Source organism: Dendropsophus ebraccatus, chromosome 5 (genome assembly GCF_027789765.1).
Source record: "Dendropsophus ebraccatus isolate aDenEbr1 chromosome 5, aDenEbr1.pat, whole genome shotgun sequence".
In the NCBI taxonomy this organism is placed as follows: domain Eukaryota; kingdom Metazoa; phylum Chordata; class Amphibia; order Anura; family Hylidae; genus Dendropsophus; species Dendropsophus ebraccatus.
In genome coordinates, this window is record NC_091458.1 from 118488118 (window position 1) to 118512685 (window position 24568).

The 24568-nt window shown below is 45.6% G+C and overlaps 1 protein-coding gene across 1 annotated transcript; it reads right to left on the minus strand.

Moving 5' to 3' along the window:
* Positions 1–17107: 17107 nt before the first annotated feature.
* LOC138794188 (zinc finger BED domain-containing protein 5-like) lies at positions 17108–18955 on the minus strand. The gene has a single exon (XM_069972963.1). It carries the CDS (start codon positions 18953–18955, stop codon positions 17108–17110), a length of 1848 nt encoding a protein of 615 aa, XP_069829064.1.
* Positions 18956–24568: the final 5613 nt, after the last annotated feature.

Consider the following 24568-nt stretch of genomic DNA (forward strand, 5'->3'; position numbering starts at 1 on the left):
GCAGGGCGGCAGCGGCTCCTGTCCTGAGACTTACCCGGGTCCTCTCCGGGAAGTGTGCTGTGCTGCCGGCTCTGTATCCGCACTGCTGGTGACGAGGGGCGCGGAGGAGAGGCTGCCTGGCAGGGCACAGCAAGACCAGAGGGCAGCCCTCATAGTGGCACAGCAAGACCAGAGGGCAGCCCTCATAGTGGCACAGCAAGACCAGAGGGGAGCCCTCATAGTGGCAAAGCAAGACCAGAGGGCAGCCCTCATAGTGGCACAGCTAGAGCAAAGGGCAGCCCTTATAATGGCACAGCTAGACCAGAGGGGAGCCCTCATAGTGGCATAGCTAGACCAGAGGGGAGCCCTCATAGTGGCACAGCAAGACCAGAGGGGAGCCCTCATAGTGGCACAGCTAGACCAGAGGGGAGCCCTCATAGTGGCACAGCAAGACCAGAGGGGAGCCCTCATAGTGGCACAGCTAGACCAGAGGGGGACCCTCATAGTGGCACAGCAAGACCAGAGGGGAGCCCTCATAGTGGCACAGCTAGACCAGAGGGGGACCCTCATAGTGGCACAGCAAGACCAGAGGGCAACCCTCATAGTGGCAAAGCAAGACCAGAGGGCAGCCCTCATAGTGGCAAAGCAAGACCAGAGGGCAGCCCTCATAGTGGCACAGCTAGAGCAAAGGGCAGCCCTTATAATGGCACAGCTAGAGCAGAGGAGAGCCCTCATAGTGGCACAGCAAGACCAGAGGGCAACCCTCATAGTGGCACAGCAAGACCAGAGGGCAGCCCTCATAGTGGAACAGCAAGACCAGAGGGCAGCCCTCATAGTGGCACAGCAAGACCAGAGGGGAGCCCTCATAGTGGCACAGCAAGACCAGAGAGCAGCCCTCATAGTGGCACAGCTAGAGCAGAGGGCAGCCCTTATAGTGGCACAGCTAGAGCAGAGGGGAGCCCTCATAGTGGCACAGCTAGACCAGAGGGCAGCCCTTATAGTGGCACAGCTAGACCAGAGGGGAGCCCTCATAGTGGCACAGCAAGACCAGAGGCTAGCCCTCATAGTGGCACAGCTAGAGCAGAGGGGAGCCCTCATAGTGGCACAGCAAGACCAGAGGCTAGCCCTCATAGTGGCACAGCTAGAGCAGAGGGGAGCCCTCATAGTGGCACAGCTAGAGCAGAGGGGAGCCCTCATAGTGGCACAGCTACACCAGAGGGCAGCCCTCATAGTGGCACAGCTAGAGCAGAGGGGAGCCCTCATAGTGGCACAGCTAGAGCAGAGGGGAGCCCTCATAGTGGCACAGCTAGAGCAGAGGGGAGCCCTCATAGTGGCACAGCTAGAGCAGAGGGGAGCCCTCATAGTGGCACAGCTAGACCGGAGGGCAGCCCTCATAGTGGCACAGCTAGAGCAGAGGGGGACCCTCATAGTGGCACAGCAAGACCAGAGGGCAGCCCTCATAGTGGCACAGCAAGACCAGAGGGCAGCCCTCATAGTGGCACAGCAAGACCAGAGGGGAGCCCTCATAGTGGCACAGCAAGACCAGAGGGCAGCCCTCATAGTGGCACAGCTAGACCAGAAGGGAGACCTCATAATGGCACAGCTAGATCTGATAGGAGCCTTCATGGTGGCTGGACCAGTGCTCTGCAAGCGGCAGCCCTCATAAGACCGCACATACACGTATATACAGTGCCCAGGAGCCTACACAATCATCATTATAATATAATACAGTGCCCAGGAGCCGACAAAATCATTATACTATCATACAGTGTCCAGGAGCGCACACAATCATTATCATATCATACAGTGCCCAGGAGCCCACACAATCATCATTATAATATAATACAGTGCCCAGGAGCCGACAAAATCATTATACTATCATACAGTGTCCAGGAGCGCACACAATCATTATCATATCATACAGTGCCCAGGGGCTCATACAATCATTATCATATCATACAGTGCCCAGGAGCCCACACAATCATCAGAACATCATACAGTGCCCAGGAGCTGACACAATTATTATCATATCATACAATGTCGGATTGGGGTACCCTTGGCCCAGGGCAAAGTTGAAGGTGGGGCCCCAAATGCTAAAATATTTTAGCAACAATTTAAGGTCCCCTTACATGTTACTCTTTTGTTGGTGGTACCTGTTGCTCCTGGTGGGTTCAGCCATCAGTGTAAGGTGTATGGGGCTCTCTGGACAGTCTGACAGATGACATCAGTGGACATAGGGGGTCGAGCTTGCTGGAAAATCAACTCCCAACCTCTTTGTTCTCAGAGAGATAAGTCACCAGATCTGTATGGCTATGGCTTTCCCCTCTCATAGAGAACACAGGAACACTCAGATGTGCCAAATTTCTGTGTATGGAGAGGACGGGACCAGATGGGACAGATAATTGTCAGCTGAAGGATTGTTCAGCCAGCAGTTATTAGAAGCGCACGGCCACTTTTAAGGCCGTATTACACGGCCTGATATTCCGCAGAAGTGAGCGCCAATCTCGCTCAATGGAGCTCGCTTAGAGAGCCTACTACATGGCTCTTTTATGATGCAGCAAAAGCTATGGAGGAGATTTATCAAACTGGTGTAAAGAAGAACTGGCTCAGTTTCCCTAGCAACCAATCAGATTCCACCTACTTAGAATCTGAGTAATGAAAGGTGGAATCTGATTGGTTACTAGGGGCAACTGAGCCAGTTTCACTCTACACCATGTTTGATAAATCTCCCCCTATGTGTGTATATACAGTATATCATTAGTGATGTCTGTGCAATCCTTGCTGTATATAGTAAACAATAAAGATATATACTACCTGATTACGTTCCCCGGTGTCCTCAGGCCGTGTCTGTGGTATATACTACCTGATCATGTTCCCCGGTGTCCTCACAGAGCGATAGCGTCCTGATTCGGACAATTTTCGCTCCATGTATTAGGGCCCTTACTCAGCTCAGAAGGTTACATTCTGGGACTGCCCCTACATGCCAGGACTGTCACTACATACCGGGACTGTCGCTACATTCTGGGACTGCCGCTACATGTCAGGACTGCCGCTACATTCTGGGACTGTCGCTACATATCAGGACTGCTGCTACATGTCGGGACTGCCGCTACATGTCGGGACTGCCCCTACATGTCAGGACTGCCGCTACATTCTGGGACTGTTGCTACATATCAGGACTGCCCCTACATGCCAGGAATGCCGCTACATTCTGGGACTGCCGCTACACTCTGGGACTGCAGCTACATGTCAGGACTGCCGCTAGTGGTGTAAACACAAGAACTATTTATATGAACTGCTTTAAAAAAAATCAAATTAAAAAAAATCACTATAATCAGGACCAAATATTACCTCCATACCGTTATTGAAGAAAACACACTATATATAGGCCAATATTACCAGGGCCGGCCTTAAGGTAATTGGCGCCCTGTGCAAAACTTTTTTTCGGCGCCCCCCCCCCCCCCCACACACACACACACGGGTCTGCTGAGAACCCCTCAAGGTGTTATAAAGCTCCTACTCCTCCAGACAATATCCCAGCACCCATCACCCCACCCTCCCAAATATTACCGCCACACCACAACCACTACCATCACTATCATATTGTTACTGACCAAATCAGTATACTAAATCCAATAAAACAAAGTACCAGACTACAAGTAACAAATATTACCACCGCATACTGACTAACACCACCACATACTGACTAATACCACTGCTGTTACTGAATAACACTACCACATACTGACTAACACCACCACTGATACTGAACAACACCACCACATACTGACTAAAACCACCGCCACTACTGAATAAAATCCTCTGTACACAGATCACTATAGAGGTAGAGCCAGCCCTACACAGCTCTGTACACCATATACATTACAGTGAAGTTATATCCAGTGACTCACAGGAGACGTCTTCTCTGATCGGAGTTCTTCCCTTTTCATCTTCTTCTCCATCTGCCCTGGGCCATCATGAGAAATTCTCCGAGCCACAAATCCACAGAATCTGCCAGACAGACATATTAGACTCCTCACTCTGGCATCATCCTCATCTCTCTACTAACTGCACATCTGTATTGGCCCCTTTACACCCTCAGTTAGTGGGTAGGCTGACTCTATGTGACCCCCTTATAGTATATCCCCCCCCTGTGTAGCCTCCTTATAGATGGCCCCTTGTTTAGACTTCCCTATATATGGCCCTAAGTGGATCTCCATAAGAACCACCCTCTGTGTAGTCCCCTTATGGTATATGGCCCCCCTCTCTGTAGCCCTCCCTTATAAATGGCCCCCTCTTTGTAGTCTCCCTTACAAATGCCCCCCCCCATGTTGTCCCCTCTGTCCCTCTTACAGATGGCCCCCATGTTGTCCCCTTTGCCCCTCTTACAGATTCCCCCCATGTTGTCCCCTCTGCCCCTCTTACAGATGGCCCCTCTATGTTGTACCCCTTATAAATGGCCCCGTGTTGTCCATCCCCTTATAGATGGCCCCCGTATTGTCACCCTTATAGATGGCCCCCCTGTGTTGTCCATCCCCCTTATGTTGTATCTTCTCATAGATTGCCCCCTTATAGATCGCCCCCCTTGTTGTCCCCTTTATAGATAGCCCCCTTATGTTGTCCCCCCTTATAGCTTGCCCCCTTATGTTGTCCCCTCTTATAGATTGTCCCCTTACAGATTGCCCCCTAATGTTGTCTCCCCCCTTCTAGATACCTCCCCTATTGATTGCCCCCTTATGTTGTCTCCCCCCTTATAGATGCCTCCCCTATTGATTGCCCCCTTATGTTGTCTCCCCCCTTATAGATGCCTCCCCTATTGATTGCCCCCTTATGTTGTCTACCCCCTTACAGATGCCTCCCCAATAGATTTCCCCCTTGTTGTCTACCCCCTTATAGATCCCCCATATAGATTGCCCCCTTGTTGTCTACCCCTTATAAATCCCCCCTATATATTGTCCCCTTGTTGTCACCCCCCCTTATAGATGCCTCCCCTATAGATTGCCCCCTTGTTGTCTCCCCCTTATAGATGCCTCCCTATAGATTGCCCCCTTGTTGTGTACCCCCTTATAGATTGCCCCCTTGTGTACCCCCTTATAGATTGCCCCCTTGTTGTCTCCCCCTATAGATTGCCCCCTTGTGTACCCCCTTATAGACTGCCCCCTTGTGTACCCCCTTATAGACTGCCCCCTTGTCTCCCCCTATAGATTGCCTCCTTGTGTACCCCTTTATAGATTGCCCCCTTGTCTCCCCCTATAGATTGCCCCCTTGTGTACCCCCTTATAGATCGCCCCCCTTGTTGTCCCCTTTATAGATAGCCCCCTTATGTTGTCCCCTCTTATAGATTGTCCCCTTACAGATTGCCCCCCTAATGTTGTCTCCCCCCTTATAGATACCTCCCCTATTGATTGCCCCCTTATGTTGTCTCCCCCCTTATAGATGCCTCCCCTATTGATTGCCCCCTTATGTTGTCTCCCCCCTTATAGATGCCTCCCCTATTGATTGCCCCCTTATGTTGTCTACCCCCTTACAGATGCCTCCCCAATAGATTTCCCCCTTGTTGTCTACCCCCTTATAGATCCCCCATATAGATTGCCCCCTTGTTGTCTACCCCTTATAAATCCCCCCTATATATTGTCCCCTTGTTGTCTCCCCCCCTTATAGATGCCTCCCCTATAGATTGCCCCCTTGTTGTCTCCCCCTTATAGATGCCTCCCTATAGATTGCCCCCTTGTTGTGTACCCCCTTATAGATTGCCCCCTTGTGTACCCCCTTATAGATTGCCCCCTTGTTGTCTCCCCCTATAGATTGCCCCCTTGTGTACCCCCTTATAGACTGCCCCCTTGTGTACCCCCTTATAGACTGCCCCCTTGTCTCCCCCTATAGATTGCCTCCTTGTGTACCCCTTTATAGATTGCCCCCTTGTGTACCCCCTTATAGATCGCCCCCCTTGTTGTCCCCTTTATAGATAGCCCCCTTATGTTGTCCCCTCTTATAGATTGTCCCCTTACAGATTGCCCCCCTAATGTTGTCTCCCCCCTTATAGATACCTCCCCTATTGATTGCCCCCTTATGTTGTCTCCCCCCTTATAGATGCCTCCCCTATTGATTGCCCCCTTATGTTGTCTACCCCCTTACAGATGCCTCCCCAATAGATTTCCCCCTTGTTGTCTACCCCCTTATAGATCCCCCATATAGATTGCCCCCTTGTTGTCTACCCCCTTATAAATTCCCCCCTATATATTGCCCCCTTGTTGTCTACCCCCTTATAAATTCCCCCCTATATATTGCCCCCTTGTTGTCTCCCCCCCTTATAGATGCCTCCCCTATAGATTGCCCCCTTGTTGTCTCCCCCTTATAGATGCCTCCCTATAGATTGCCCCCTTGTTGTCTCCCCCTTATAGATGCCTCCCTATAGATTGCCCCCTTGTTGTGTACCCCCTTATAGATTGCCCCCTTGTTGTCTACCCCCTATAGATTGCCCCCTTGTTGTCTACCCCCTATAGATTGCCCCCTTGTTGTCTACCCCCTATAGATTGCCCCCTTGTTGTCTACCCCCTTATAAATTCCCCCCTATATATTGCCCCCTTGTCTCCCCCCCTTATAGATGCCTCCCCTATAGATTGCCCCCTTGTTGTCTCCCCCTTATAGATGCCACCCTATAGATTGCCCCCTTGTTGTGTACCCCCTTATAGATTGCCCCCTTGTTGTGTACCCCCTTATAGATTGCCCCCTTGTTGTGTACCCCCTTATAGATTGCCCCCTTGTTGTGTACCCCCTTATAGATTGCCCCCTTGTTGTGTACCCCCTTATAGACTGCCCCCTTGTTGTCTCCCCCTATAGATTGCCCCCTTGTGTACCCCCTTATAGATTGCCCCCTTGTTGTCTCCCCCTATAGATTGCCCCCTTGTGTACCCCTTTATAGATTGCCCCCTTGCTATCTCCCCCTATAGATTGCCCCCTTGTGTACCCCCTTATAGATTGACCCCTTGTCTCCCCCTATAGATTGCCCCCTTGTGTACTCCCTTATAGATTGACCCCTTGCTGTCTCCCCCTATAGATTTCCACCTTGTGTACCCCCTTATAGATTGACCCCCACCCCACACACACACACAACTCACCTATTCCTCGTTCCCCCGCCGCGCCTCTCGTCTCGTCCCGGCCGATGCGCGCTCTCTGGCACCGCACACACCAGTGACTTCAGCGCACGCTGGGGCCGGTACTTCCTCCCTGTGCAGGAACTACAAGGCCGACGGCTTACGCAGAGGTCACTGATGCGTGCTCTGCTGGGGAATTCCCAGGGAGCACGCATCAGCCGGGGGCGTACTGTCCTATCAATCTTGTGACCGCAAGCAGTCACAAGATTGATAGGACACAGTAGGCGGCGCACGTGGGGAGAGGAGGCTGGGGGAAGCCACCACAGGAGGGGGGCGCCGGGCGGCCAGCTAGAGGAGCGCTCGGGCAGAAAGACAGCTGTCTCTCTGCCTCAGCGCCCCCCCCAGCTAGACGGGAGTGATGCGCCCTGTGCAAGCGCACAGGTCGCACACCCCAAAGGCCGGCCCTGAATATTACCACCATAAAGTGACCGCCCCATAATGACTCTATATACGCTATATACAGACCAATATTACCGCCATAGAGTGACCACCGCATAATGACTCTATATACACTATACACAGACCAATATTACCACCATAGAGTGACCACCGCATAATGACTCTATATACACTATATACAGACCAATATTACCGCTATAGACTGACCACTGTATAATAAATGACTCTATATACACTATATACAGACCAATATTACCGCCATAGAGTGACCACCGCATAATGACTCTATATACACTATATACAGAATAATATTATTGCTATAGACTGACCACTGTATAATGAATGACTCTATATACACTGTATACAGACCAATATTATGTGGCTGTCACTCTATGGCTGTACTATTGGTCTGTATATAGTGTATATATAGAGTCATTATGTGGCAGTCAATCTATGGCAGTAATGACTCTATATACACACTATATACAGACCAATATTACCGCCATAGACTGACCACCACATAATAACTCTATATACACACTATATAGAGACCAATATTACCGCCATAGACTGACCACCACATAATAACTCTATATACACACTATATACAGACCAATATTACCGCCATAGATTAATCACTGCATAATGACTCTGTATGCAGACCAATATTATGTGGCGATCACTCTATGGCGGTAATATTGGTCTGTATATAGTGTATATAGAGTCATTATGTGGTGGTCAATGTATGGCGGTAATATTGGTCTGTATATAGTGTAATTATGTGGTAGTCAATCTATGGCAGTAATGACTATATATACACTATATACAGACCAATATTAATGCCAAAGAGTGACCACTGCATAATGACACTTTATACAGACCAATATTATTGCCAAAGAGTGACCACCGCATAATGGCTCTATATACAGACCAATATTACCTCCATAGCTTGACCACCACATAATAACTCTATATACAGACCAATATTAATGCCAAAGAGTGACCACTGCATAATGACACTATATACAGACCAATATTACCGCCATACAGTGACCACCAACTAAGGACTGAATATCACCTTATTTTTTTTCTCAATAAAATACACCATATTGCCTTATATACATAGGAGCTACAGCCAATCACTGGCATCAGCGATCACCTGCAGCAATTACATAGGACTGATGAGGCCAGAGAATGACTGCAGCTCCTATACACAGTCTATTCACCTCAACACTTGGAGTCAGCAGTGCTAATACACACACCATTATATATATATATATATATATATATATATATATATATATATATATATATATATATATATATATATATATATACACACACACACACACACTCACACATCCATGAAAACACATACAGATGTAAACCATCCAGTCCATACACTACACACATGACATGTAACACACACTACATTCATCCATTATACACTTACATTCATACACATTACACACTACATATACAGAATACTTACTCCCTCTAGCATGCTGGGTGTAGTGGTGAATCCCCCACATGTACCTTGCAGCAGCAGCAGGCTGTCATCCTCACCCGGCAGCCCTCTCCTCCATCGTCCCGACAGCTCCACACCAGGAGGAGGAAGTCATGTGCAGTAAGAGGAGCTGGAGGGGGAGCAGACACAGAGCCCAACGTCCTGCAGCCTCTGCGTGACCCCTGATAGCAGCAGCAAGGGATCGCTGCAGGACGCTGTCTGCTCTCCTCCCCACTGTAACTGCGGTAGGGGGCCCCTGGGGGATGGGGGCCCTGGGCATTTGCCCTGCTTGCCCCCCCCGAACACCGGCCCTGCTTGGGCCCACTCTACATATACCAGATATAACCACCGTCAAACCTTTCACGTTACTATAGCGACTGCACAGCGCTGTGGATGTGACCAGCGATGCTAGCTCACTGCTAGTAACTGGTCAGTCACTCTATGTGCAAACAGCATAGGATGCCACTTCATTTTCTTGAAAGTGGAAGTGTCATGAAACTAACAAATCTCAGGCAGGCAGGGGGTGCGGGAACATAATAACGAAAGTATACTTACCTGTCCCAGTGCCCCCATAGTGCTTCCTTAATGATATCCGACAGACACCAACCTCCTGCAGCTCCAATGTCACATTCTCGGCCGTTGGATCGCCCACTTAGCCAATCAGTGACTGGGATTGGACATCACTGCAGTCATTGACAATCCATCAGCCGCTCTGTGACATTGCAGCTGGAAGAGCCAGGGCTGAGACGTACACCAAACCCGTGGAAAATTACTTCTGACAGCTGTGAAAGAGACCCGAGAGCAGCGCTACGGGGGCACAGGGACTAGTGAGTATAGCTTCTTTATTATCTTCGCACACACGCTTGCCCGCCTGTCATTTGTTAGTCTCACAAGACTTCTCCTTTAGGGGTATCTGCCATGTTCCAAACTGCTGACACTGCTAGATGCTGTTAGGTCAAGAATGTACCTGGTACCTTAATATATTTGTCTGTACTTCCATAGCATACAAAATGCTTTTATTCTTTGGTACAAAAAGTCAAAGATTAAATGACACTTGGACGCTGAGTCCCCAGCAGGTTTAGGTATGGGAGGGAGAGTTGAAAAATAGTGAACATAATGTGTACATACATATATATATTTTTTTATTTAATAATTTTTTAATTTTCTTACATAATTAATTAAAAGCTCATAGGTAAAATACAATATGGCATAAAATACATATCATAGCAAATAATGTATTAATATGTACATATATGCAAATTATCTGTAAGATATATCCTTTCCCGGTGCCACCCACTGTCTTTAGATTTTATGTTTATCGACGATAACTATATATCATACTCCTCAACTATTCCCCAAGTGCCAGAGACACCTGCTCCGTACACCGCACCCATATAGCTCCCAGAAGGTGTGGATCCATTATACAGTCAATACCTCAAGTAGGTTCTTATAGATTTTTTTTTTTCTTTTATTTAAATCTTATTTATAGAGTATCCCATATTATATTCCCTACATACTCATTTAGCTTACTTTCATACTTAGGAATCGATTCAAGAGCGTGACACGACCCTTCCAGGTCAGTATATCCTCCGTTTGACGCCCCCATTTCACAAACACTCCAACAGCATGATCCACATACATTATGCAGGTCAATGCTATCTTCCCGTGTCCTGTGGCAGTAAGGACCTCCACATTAGTCAACATACATATTAGTGTACATACATATTACATACAAATATGCACAATATATACACACATCATACACAGATATAAAGAAATGCACATTACCTATATGCATACATAGTATGCACACACATGCTCGATACATGCATCAAATCCTTAGGGAATTGATTAAATCCCTGATTTTATCATTTCCCTGCAACATATACAGTATATGCAAGAAAGAACGCAAAATAAAGACACATCACATTGTAATCAGGTGTCAAAGGGTCCCAATTTTATTTAAAATTACATGACACTGAAAATGGCAGACCCCCGACTCACGAAGAGTCACTCTCCAGCACTCAGGCGAGGAAAAACCCCCTGTGGGGGAAACCTTGAGGGAGCCATGGCTGGGGAGTTGCCCCTCCCCTGGGCTTAGAGGGTAATACCATACTATAAATATAATTAACTGGATGTGAGAGAGATCTGGCTGCAATATCTGTCACCTTATTGATGGATAGGCGGATGTGTCTCTTCTCTCACAGATCCAGGTCCATTTCTCAAGAAGGTGGAGACTTGATGAAGAGGTAGTCTAAAGCAGATCACTCCATTTCCTCTGCTAGAACCTCCCAAATTACATCAAGGGTATGGGGCAGTTAAGTGGTCAAGCTCAAGGTCCTCTGGCGCATCCAAGATGGCACTGATCAGGGCGCGGTGCATTGCTTTATGGAACCTTCTTTATGACATAAGCGCTTGTCATCACAGTGCACGGTTGCCATGGTTACTGCAGGTAAACACATCTGAAGCATTAACCCATTAATGACTGGAGATGCGCTTTTCATTTCAGAGGTCACTAAACACACTTGTGACCAAGCAAACAGCTTATTGTTAGGCCACACTAAGAACACTAAATAATATGGTTTGATGTGGTCCATAGCAACCAATCACAGCTCAGCTTTCATTTCTCAAATTACTCTAGTAAAATAAAAGCTGAACTGTAAATGGTTGCCATGGACAATTTGAACAGCCTAACTTGCCCATAGCAACCAATCAAAGCTCAGATTTTATTTTTTTAAGAGGTTGTTAAGATATGAAAGGTAAGCAGTGATTGGTTGATCGGAGCGTGTTTTTTCTCTGGCAGGTTGATAAAGCTGCTCTATTGCTGTAAAGTTTATGATGATGATGACTGAAAACACATGACATTAAGCTTCCCCATAATGCTTTGCAGTCAGCCCTTTCTCCATACCCCCCAACTTTTTAGAGGGACACTTGTGCTTCACATTTCTATACACTGCAATTCCCAGCATTTCCGGTCACTCGGTTTAGAACCAATTGGTATACGGCAGATTTGTTAACATGAAGGAGACTGCTGGCAATCTGATTCAATTGTATGCGGAAAGGGCTCCAAAGAGTATTATTAACCCTTTCACGACCATGGGTCATTGATTCCTCAATGTCCAGGTCATTTTTGTACACCAGCTTATGGGATCAAAATGATCCCATAAGCTGATGTCCCTATGCCAATCTTGTGACAGCGGCAGGAGAGAAAAGAGAGGGGGCAAAGCACATGGCAGCGTGCCCTGCCTTTCCTTCCCTCCCCCTGGTGTACGCCCTGCCTTGGCAGCTCTCGGCTGGGTTCACACTATGCATTTATAATGCAATTTGGTTGGTTGGTGAACTCTTAAGTCTCTTAATAAGTTCACTAATCATAATGAGTTTTAAAAAACGCAACAGAAATACACATTGTGTGAACATAGTCTTCTCCCAGAAACAGCTCCATTCCTGTCGACAGGGTAGTACTTCCTTAATGATATCCAATAGCCACTGGCCTCCTGCAACTCCTTCAGCTGCAACATCATGTATTGTCTGAAGGATCGCCCGCGCAGCCAATCACTGTCTGGGGGTGGGCACCTCTGCAGTCATTGATTGGCTGAGCAGGCAATCCATCAGCCGAGTATGTGACATTGCAGCTAAAGGAGCTGGAGCCGTGAAATACATGAAACTCGGTTGAAAATTACTTCCAGCGGCTGTGGGAGAGAGAGAGCGGCGCAGTGGCACGGGGACTGGTGAGTATAGTTTGTTTATAATCTTCCTGCACCCCCCTGCCTGCCTCTCATTTGTTAGTTTCACAATACTTCTTCTTTAACTCCTTGAGGACCAAGCCCAAAATGACCCAGTAGACTGCGCAAATTTTCATTTTTGTGTTTTCATTTTTTCCTCCTCCCCTTCTAAGAGCTCTAGCACTTTCAGTTTTCTATCTACAGGGCCATGCGGGGGCTTGATTTTTTTCAGGAATAGGTGTACTATGTAATCTTTCATTCTACCATAATATGTATGATGAAACCCCATCAGTATATGTTTATTTAGCTTTATATTTTTTATTTATATAATGGGAAGGGAGGTGATTTAAACTTTTATTGGGGGAGGGGCTTTGGGGTACTTTTTTTATTTATTTTTATTTATTTTTTTTTTATATTGCATTCTTTTTTACAGGCAGGCTCAATGAGCAGAACATCTATGACACTGATCAATGCTATGCCTATGGCATAGCATTGTACAGTGTCTCCAATCTGAGTATTGTATGTACAAGTCCCCCAGGGGGACTTAAAATGTGTTAAAAAAAAAAAAAATCATTATTACAACTCCCCAAAGCCCCTCCCGCAATAAAAGTTTAAATCACCCCATTTTCCCATTATATAAATAAAACATATACGTGCGTAATTGTCAGATCTATCAAAATATAACAAGCGTCATCACTAACAGCGTAAACAAATAGAGTGAAAAAAGTGACAGGATTACCGATTGTTTGTTACATTAAATATAAAAAATTTTTTAATAAAAAGTGATCAAAACATCTAATCTTCACAAATATGGTATTAATAAAAACTAGAGATCATGGCGGAAAAAAATGACACCACATACAGCCCCATAGGTGAAAAATAAGACTGTTATAAGTGTCACAATAGGCTTATTTTATTAATAATTAATTGCAAAAAAAAAGGATTTCATTAAAAAAAATATATAACATTAGAAGATATATGTGTAAACCTGCATATGGCTGTGTTCGGACTGACCTATAGAGTAATAGTATCATGTCACTTTTACCATATAGTGCATTACGTAGACACAGAAACCCCCCAAAAGTTATATTGCATTCTTTTTTACGATTTCACCTATTTATAATTTTCATAAATAATAATTTGGGGGTTCCATCATACATGTTATAGTAGAATGAGAGACGCCATTACAAAGTACAACTATTCCTGTAATAAACAAGCCCCCACATGGCCCTGTAGATAGAAAACTGAAAGTGCTAGAGCTCTTAGAAGGGGAGGAGGAAAAAACGAAAACACAAAAATTAAAATTTGCGCAGTCCACTGGGTCATTTTGGGCTTGGTCCTAAAAGGGTTAATGAATAAAAACCATACACAATCCTTATATCATCATACAGTGCCCAGGAGCCGACACAGTCCTTATAACATCATACAGTACCCAGGAGCTGAAACAATCATTATAATTAAAAGCGAATTCCCAATGCAATAAAAAATCCCAACGCATAATTCACAACAAACAAGGAAAAAGCGTTTATTGGGAAAATTTAAATAATCTTTAAAGGAGAAGTCCGGCAAAAATTTTTATTCAAGTATTGTATTGCCCCCCAAAAGTTATACAAATCACCAATATACACTTATTACGGGATATGCACATAAATTCCTTTTTTCCTGCACTTACTACTGCATCAAGGCTTCACTTCCTGGATAACATGGTGACGTCACGACCCGACTCCCAGAGATGTGCGGGCTGTGGCTGCTGGAGAGGATGATGGCAGGGGGACACTGAGGGACACAGGGCACTGGAGGGACACTGAGCATCCCTCTGCCATCATCCTCTCCAGCAGCCACAGCCCGCACAGCTCTGGGAGTCGGGTTGTGACATCACCATGTTATCCAGGAAGTGAAGCCTTGATGCAGTAGTAAGTGCAGGGAAAGAAGCACTTTATAAGCATTTCCTGTAATAAGTGTATATTGGTGATTTGTATAACTTTTGGGGGGCAATACAATACTTTAATAAAAAATTTCGCTGGACTTCTTCTTTAATGAATAAAAAGTATAAAACATACACAAACACAAGACACCTGAGCCAGGATCTGTGTAATATTACATTAGAAAAAACTTGGTGGACAGGACATATATGACCACATAAATACACAAAACGGGACACCAAGACACCTCCAAATGATAAACCTCAATATAGTGATGTTACCAATGGGCAGAATCCCCCCCAACACATAAAACTGGAAATAAATATCTGCAAATAAAGCGCAAGTGCTGTAACAAGTAACATAACCAATAACAATTGCTTGAAAAGGAGGAAAGATGAAGTATGGAACAACACAGGAACAGTGGGATTGACTGTAAGGCCGGGTAAACCTGTCACACTTCCCCTGCCACAAACCTGTAAACCATTATTGGAGAGTCTCGGGTCCATGATGTTTCGCTGCAATAGCTTCTTCCGCTATTTTTATTGGTTATGTTACTTGTTACAGCACTTGCACTTTATTTGCATATATTAATCTCCAGTTTCATGTGTTGGGGGGGATTCTGCACAATGGTAACATCACTATATTGAGGTTTATCATTTGGAGGTGTCTTGTTGTCCCGTTTTGTGCATTTGGTCATATGTGTCCTGTCCATAATAATTTTTTCTCATGTGATAATACACAGATCCTGGATCAGGTGTCTTAGTTTATACTTTTATTAAGTAAAGATTATTTGTATTTTCCCTATAAAAACAATTATAATGTCATACAGTGCCTAGGAGCCGACACAATCATTATACTATCATACAGTGCTATTCAGAGCTGAGCCAGGACAGGACAACATGAATTCATCTACACCAGACATGTCAAACTTTGGCCTGCCTAGGAAATCAATTGATTTCCTAGAGCTGGCCCGCTGAGGTTTGAGCAACAGCACGCGAGGGCATTACAGGCTCTGGCTACTGCATAGGGACTTATTCTGGGGGGATGGCTACTGTATTAGAACTATTATGGGAGGCTGGATACTATATGGGGCATTATTGTGGGGGCTGGCTAAATATATGGGGCACTATTGTGGGAGGTTGGATACTAAATGAGGCACTTGTGGGATGCGGCTACTATATTGGGCACTATTGTGGGGAGCTGACTACTACATGGGCCACTATTGGGAGGGCTGGCTACTAAAGGGGTCTCTATTGTGGGGGCTGGCTACTATATGAGCCACTATTGGGAGGGCTGGATACTATAGGGGTCTCTATTGTGGGGGCTGGCTATTATATGGGACACTATTGTGGGTCTGGCTACTATATGGGACTCTATTGTGGGGGCTGGCTACTATATGGGGCACTATTGTGGGGACTGGTGACTATATAGGGCACCGTTGTAGGGGCTGGCTACTATATGGGACACTATTACTATGAGGCACTACATGGAAAACCATTTGGGGAGCTGAGTTCTATATGGGGCACCATTGTGGGGATTTTTCATATCATTTATCGTAGTGCAAAGTGCTTGGTGACTCACACCGCTCTGACAGTACCAGGAACCCTGCACTCCAATCTGAGAGTTCCAGATAAGCTGCCTGTGTGCTTCAATGAATATCACGGTTGGCCTGCGAGTTTGTTAGTTTTTAATTTTGGCCCACTGTCTATTTGAGTTTGACACCCCTGATCTACACAAACATACAACTCTACTCAGGATCAGGATGTCAGAGCATGATCGGAATTGTAATTTTGCAGCAGCTGGAGAGACAGAGGCTTGGGAGCACTGACCTATGTGACCCCATGTATTTGCTTTAAAAACATAGATAGTTTCATTGGAGCGAGTGTGGTGGGTGACCAGCTCTGTACAGAATAAGTGTATGTTCACACTACAGAATACGCATGGAAAATTCAAGCAGAGGCTGCTTAGAGGACTCGGCTTAAAGTTCCGCCTGTCCCATTGACTCAATGTATTTCTCAAGCTCAATCCGCCATCAGCCCAAAGAATTTACAAGCTGTCTTGACAGTTTGTTCAAGCGCCATAGGGCGGAAGAGTGATGCACACTTGCACTGTTAAAGACCTTAAAGGCCTTAATCAAGCATGCCCCTGTATTTATTCTAGTGGGCCGAAACGCGTTGCAAATAAACCCCTATTTTTCTATAATACGGGATCTGTATCTCCTTATCATATGAGACATCCCGACTGGACGACTTGCTCCCACCTGCGCTCTCCATCTAGAGCAGTGATTTTCAACCTTTTTTGAGCCGCGGCACACTTTTTATACTTAAAAAATCCCGGGGCACACCACCAACCAAAATGGCACTAAAACAGTACATATTATACATATAGTTAATAATATAAGATTCTAAATGTATTTATACTCACTCAGTGTGAAACCTGGGCCTGTTTCGATAAACACAAAAGGGATATCCTGGCAGGAATGGTGGAAAGACACACACGAAGCTCTTCCTCAACAGTTCTCAGTCTCTCCCTGTTTTTAGTTTTTATCGCAGTCAAGCTTGAGAAGCCCAGCTCACATAGATATGTGGTTGAAAATGGGAGCAATGTCAAAATAGCTTTGTTGGCCAGAATGGGGAACTCCTTGGCAACAGATAACCAAAAACTGTCCAAAGGAAGATCAGCAAACTTTAGCTTTAAACAGCGATCTTGCTTCAGTTCAATGAGTTCCTCTTGCTCCTTTAAAGTCATGTCCTTTCCAGCAACGGATAATGAGCTGTATGGGTCCCTAACCCAGTCAAGGCATTCTGTGAAGGCTGAAGAGAAATAAAACGATAACTTCTCCTCAAGAGTTTTCAAATGTCTGCCAATCACCTCGCACATTGCAGCAGTGTTTTCACCATGCTGATTCTCGGTGAGCGGGAACATCTGAAGGTTGCTACCCTGCACATGTTGCTGCCAGAGCTGAACCTTTAAACGGAATCCGTTCATTTTATCAGTGCTTGTAAGCAGGTTTTCATTTCGGCCTTGCATCCGTGTGTTTAGTTCATTCAGATGTTGAAATATATCAGCCAGGTATGCCAGCTTTGCACACCACTCATCACTTGCAAGCAGCTTTGAATAATCGGACCTCTCGTTTGTCAGAAATATTTTAAGTTCCTCTCGCAACTCATACACACGGGCCAGCACTTTGCCGCGTGACAGCCACCTGACCTCCGTGTGGAGCAATAAGATTTTATGTTCCGCTCCCATCTCTGTACACAAAGACGCAAATAAGCGACATCTCAAAGGTCGCGTCTTCACAAAGTTCACTATGCGCACAACTTCATCCAACACAGGAGCTAGATCTGCTGGTAAGGTCTTTGCAACGAGGGCCTCACGGTGCAAGAAACAGTGGGTAACAAGAACATCTGGGTTTCTTTCTTTAACCCTACTTACAAAGCCTTTGATGCGCCCAACCATGGCTGCGGCTCCATCAGTACAGACACCTGTGCAGTTTTCCCATGTAAGCCCACTTTTATCAAGATATTCTGATGTGACCTGGAATATTACCTCTCCTGTTGATTTTTCTGGCAGTACCTTGCAAAATAGGAAGTTTTCTCTAATGGCTTCTCCATCCACAAAACGCACATTGGCCAACAGCTGACAATGTCCACTGATATCCGTTGACTCATCAAGTTGCAAGGCAAATTTCTTACTAATGCGCACCTTTTCCAAAACAACTGTTTCAATGTCCGCAGACATGTCATCAATCCGTCTGGCAATTGTGTTATTATAGAGAGGCACTTTAGCTGCGTCAGGGCCAAGCATCTCATTTACAATAGCTTTACAAGCTGGCAGTATTAATGTTTCTGCCACAGTGTGGGACTTTTTTGATTTAGCTATGAGTTCAGCAACAAGGTAGCTAGCTTTGAGGGCTTTCTCATTTACCTTTGTGCTTTTTCTCAAAAAAGTTGCCGCTTTCTCATTGTTTGTACGTAAGCGTACAAAATACTCCATCGGCTTGTTTTGAACGGAAGGGTGTTTAGTTTGGAGATGGCGTTTAAGCTTGCTTGGCACCATGGCGCTATAGGATAGCTTCTCACCACACACCAAGCACAGTGGTGTTGGTGCTGTCGCATCCCCAGTGAAAGTAAATCCAAATGAAAGATAGCTTTCACTGTATTGCCTTGAGCTCACCATCTTGTCTTTTTTCTTTTGTTGACCTCTCATACTAGGGCCTTCATCTGGGTTAGAATTGTGTCCAGGGTCCTGTTCGGCATTTGCCTTTTCCATTCTCAAATACTTCTCCATCACTGCTGAGATAGTGTGCGCAGCCACACACTAAAATAGAAGAGTATTACATTATCCCCTGCTTCTCTCCCACATACTTCTCCTCCCCTGCTTCTCTCCCCCATACTTATTCTCCCATACTTCTCCCCCCCTGCTTCTCTCCCCTATACTTATCCTCCCATACTTATACCCCACTGTGCTTCTCTCCACCATACTTCTCCCCCCCTACTTCTCTCCACCATACTTCTCTCCCCCTGCTTCTCTCCACCATACTTCTCTCCCCCTGCTTCTCTCCACCAAACTTCTCTCCCCCCTGCTTCTCTCCGCTGTTTCTCTCCCGCATCCCCATGTTTCTCTCCCCCTGCTTCTCCCCTATCCCCATGTTTCTCATCCCCCTGCTTCTCCCCCATCCCCCTGCTTCTCCCCCATCCCCAGGTTTCTCTCCCCCTGCTTCTCCCCATCCCCAGGTTTCTCTACCCTCTGCTTCTCTCCCGTTTCATCCCCATCCCTGCTCACGTTCCCCGAGATACTCGCCGCGGGTGCCGTCCCCCTCACCTACTACCGGACGCGCTCCTCCAATCAGGGGAGAGCGGGAGTGTGGTGCGCTGCGGCGGGCCGTGATGCATGCATCCAATCAACATGTGCGCTACGGCCCGCCGCAGCGCACCACGCTCCCAGTCTCCCCTGATTGGAGGAGCGCGTCCGGTAGTAGGTGAGGGGGACGGCACCCGCGGCGAGCATCTCAGGGAAGGTGAGCAGGGATGGGGATGAGAGGGGAGAGAAACCTGGGGATGTTCGGGCCAGTAGGTGAGGGGACGGCGCCCGCGGCACACCCGACCATGTGTCGCGGCACACTGGTTGAAAAACACTGATCTAGAGGGGAATCTTTCGACTGACTAGGTGTCCTCCTGGTCTTTTCTACATAACATGCTGATTAAAATCCCTGATTCTGTAATAAGGAGTCCAGTGGGCAGTGCCACTCTATGGACTGGACTTTTTCGCATGGAAATATCAGCGATTTCAATCAATAAATTACAAGTTACACTGATTCTTTTCCATAAAGATATATCAATCTGCTCAGCTCCTCCTGCTCTATACCATGATGCAGATAGCTTAGATAGAATCTTTATGGTGACGGGTTCCCCTTAAGGACCCATGACATAGCAGTAATTCATGGCATGCCTAAGGGGCATGGCTCTCTGGACTGAGCTGCTATCAGCCTGATCGGCCGAGCCAGCTAATTAACTATTTAAATGCTGTCAAAACTGACAGCAGCATTAATAGCCCTCCACGGTGGTAAAGAGGCCAGATCGGCTTCCCACGATTACTGTCATACTTACAGTCCCTGGCCTCTTCGATGACCTGGCGCTGGTCCCGCATCAGCAATAACCAGGAGCTGCCATATGTACTGCATTGATCCCTATTGGCAATTTATGTATTGCTCATAGGAGTGCCCTGGAGCGAATGCCACTATGGGACACATGATGTACATCATGTGTCTTAAAGGGGTTAATGCTGTCAGAAATAACTACCCGTAAATCCTTCTCTTCTGAAGCCCTTGCCAACACAGAACCGCCGATATGATCCATGGAAAAAGGATTCTTCTACCCCAAGTGCATTATTTTACATTTGGAAACATTAAACTGTAGTTTCCACTGTTTTAATCACTTATCTACTGAAGCTAAATCAGTTTTCAATTTTCACTAACTTCTCTATCAGCTCTTAATTGGGAACTGTATCAAAAGCTTTGCTGAAGTCCGGATAGGCGATATCCACAGCACCACTTTATCCAACACTTTTGTGACATAATCAAAGAAATCAATTAGATTACTCCGACACAATCTGTCTGAATATAACCATGCTGGCTTGTATCTATCAAATTATTGATTTTTAGGTGATCAACTATCCTTTTTAGAAACATTTCTGTCACTTTTACTACTGCAGATATCAAGTTAACTGGCCTGTAGTTACTGGGCTCTTCTCTACTACCCTTCTTGTGGATGGGTATAACATTGGCTGTTCTCCAATTAGGAACATCTCCTGTTAGGAGGGATTGGTTATACAGATCTGTTTTTAAGACCTTTGGAGTAGATGCCACCTGGTTTCATTGCCCTATTCAACTTTAGGGTAGCTTCACACGTTACGTATCTGCAGCGGATTTCTTGCTGCGAATTCGCTGCAAATACTTGCCGTTTCACTTCAATGGGCTGACATACTTGCTTTGGGGGCTCCCGGCGGTCAGCCAATCAGTGCACCAATTGGCTGACCACAGGGGACGCGGTACAATATTTTCACGAGCTGTGGTGATTAATGGCGCCCAGATGACAATCCCACTGCGAGTATGTCAGCCCACCGAAGTTAATGGGCAAGTATACGCAGCAAGAAATCTGCTGCAAATATGTTATGTGTGAAGCTACCATTAAACAGGGAAATCCCTGACACATTGGCCTTTGAAAAAAACAAAACAAAAAAACACTGGAGCTTAACCCATACAGCTGGAGGCAATGCTATGACCAGACATATTGTGATTGTAAAAGTATTTATCCGAAAGCATTGACCGCCTTATCGTCACTAATAAAGGTATTCTTCCCATTACTTATTTTTGTAATATGCAGTTTTTATTATTCTTCCTGCCACCAATATATACTTCCCTTAACAGCGTTAGCAATTTCTTCCACTTTTGAGGTTGCAGCAGCATTTATAATCTGCTTTGCCTCCTTATGCCTAGTTTTATATGTATCTGTCAGCTACACTCCCAGTCTCTTTATACCTCATATACTGTAGGATGCCATCACCTTAAAGGGAACCTTTCGTGCAGGAAACCAGGGCAGAACTCACCCAACCCCTTAATAAAGCTTTGATACTTACCCTCTCCTCTTGGTGACGGTCCAGATGCTGTTTGCATTGGAGAGTCCAGTGCCCTTAGGAAATCACTGCCCAGTAATTTCTTATGGACGTCAGATTCCTTCTGCTCATTAGCATAATGAGAAAGGAGACGATTGGTGGGGACTTCTCGCCAACTCGAACAGCATTAGGAACGTCACCACCAGGAGGAGGGGGTCAGTATCCTTATATTTACTAAGGAATAGAGTGGGTTCTGCCTCGGTCTCCTGCGTGACAGACGGAAGAGCCCATTTCTAGGCAAGTAAACAGCCCTTTGTCAAAACGACTGGATGATCAGAGATGGTCAGATGTGTTTCCCGATGTTTTTATCTTCATAATTGGAGAACTGATTAGCACAGGAATGGAGAAAGTGACTAATAGGCCAAAATAAAGAAAGGATTTATGCAGCATCACAACAAACACAATATACACCCACACTTTATTTATTTAAACATTTAACATGTGTGTAAACCATTCCAGTCATGGTTCGAAAGTGACAGAAAAACAAAAGAAAACAGAACATTCGTTTTCACTGAACATTTAAATAATGAAGACAAAAAAACCAAATATGTGACGAATATGTAGCTTCACACGTACCGCATCGGAGCGGATTTTCTGCTGCGGATCCGCAGCAGATTTGACAGTGCTGATTTGATGCTGTGTTCATTTAGTCAAATCTGCTGCGGATCTGAAGCAAAAAATCTGCTGCGATACGGTACGTGTGAAGCTACCCTAAAATGCTTAAAATCCCACTGAGCTCAATGTGTCACATGTCAGGCCCTATATGTTCACTTCTAACAGCTGACAAATGTGCACTATTATGAATTACCAGTTTTTATGTAGAGTTAGGATTTAAAGCGTTGCTGTGACTCACACAGACATATCAGAAGGTTTGATTGGTCGGAGTGTCACATCTGAAACCGCTACTGATCTATAGATACACCCAGGAGCAGGGCACAGCTGTGTTTCACACCCCAGCTTGATACACAATCTGACTCATTGCAGGAGACAGGTTCCATAGACTTATAAATGGAGCCTGTCTCCAGCAATGACTGTTTGAGCAGGCATTCAGCGAGTACAGATTAGCACAACTTAAGCATGTTTAAGTCCCATTATTTGACATTTGGATACCGGTGGCTGAAGTAGTTGATTGCAGCCCTAAGGCTGTCTGGAAAACATGGATTCAGCCTATGGCTGTATCCATGTTTTCTTGACTCCATACGGTTCCATCCAACTTCTTCATCCACTGACATTCAAAAGCCGAACGATTGGACCCAGCTTGCTCAAGTTGCGCTCATCTCTGCCAGTGAGCAAAGTGTGCAGCCGTGCGCTTCTGGCAATATTTAGCAATCAGTAGGGGACCAATCAAAACTTTTTCCATATCAACGATTTATAAAAAGAACAGTAATGCCTTTAAGTGCAGCACCTTTTGGGTAGTTGTCTTTTTTCTTATTATTTATATACACAGATCTACAGATCTCTGCAGCAACATTGGACCTCATATGCACCCACTCCCCTCTCGTCTCAGAAGGTATACTTCGTGAGTGCTAGGGAGCAGAACAGGTAAGACCTTTTCTGCTCTCTAGACAACCTCCTTAAGTTCTCCATAGGTTGTAAAAAAAGCATGACAGTAATTTAATCACCAGGTTTTAATATTATGGTGTGACTGCCCTTAAGGGTGCCTTTACACCTACCGACTCGCAGTGTAAATCTCGCTGGCAGGTCCTGGCAGTTCCCTGTCACTACATACTCGCAGTGGTCTGAAAGACTGCTGCCAGTATGTAATTCTGCCACCCCCTTAACCCCTTCTGCTCCCGCTCCGCTGTGTATATACATTACCTCTCCTCGCTGCACCCCGTGCAGGGGACAGGTAACGTATATACACAGCGGAGCGGGAGCAGAAGGGGTTAAGGGGGTGGCAGAATTACATACTGGCAGCAGTCTTTCAGAGATTTACACCGCGAGTCAGTAGGTGTGAAGGCACCCTAAAGGGTTACACCGGCAAAAAAAATCCCCATAGAAAGCCTTTCCTGTTTTGGACACTTACTATGATGGACAGAGGTGGCAGGAGAAAGCACATTCAGCACATAGTCGGCCCCCATAAAGGGTTCAGAGATAGTCAGAGAAGCGCGAAAAGGCCTGATCCTCAGCTGATTGCATCTTTTGTGCTACACTAAAATAAATCTCTGCACTATTCCTCTGTTATTCGTACTAGAAATGTATGATTAAAAGCAAACTGAGTGCAACCAGCTGGAGTTGTGTACCTCAAAAATAATTTTCGATTGGACAGTCTCAGACAGTGTTGGGATTATCCTCCCAACTAGAAACACCCAGTTGGCTATTTGGTCACACAGTTCAAGTAAAAACAAAAGGAACAACACAGAGCTTTAAAAAAAAAAAAAAAAAAAAAAAAAAGATTATGCAGAACTGTTGTGTTATGGGAAATGCAAGTATCACTAAATCAGACAGGTCAAGTAAGGACAGGAGAGGCCAAATGTCTTCTTTAACAAACATTACAACTTTATATTCTCATATATATGTGTTAAATTACAGAGGATTTCTTATTAAAACTGTATTGGGGCCATATAGTAATAATTATGAAGTTAGAGCAGTATCCAAGGTCTGGTAATTATGGCTGCAGGAAGTCCAGCTATGTTGGTTGGCTTTAATGAATTAAAGATACCCATCAGTTTAAAAAAAACAAAAAAACTTTTGATCAATAGAGGTTGGGAT

Excerpts from the sequence above, each read along its gene's own strand:
- LOC138794188 (XM_069972963.1), bottom strand. The coding sequence starts at position 18,955 with ATGGAAAAGGCAAATGCCGAACAGGACCCTGGACACAATTCTAACCCA.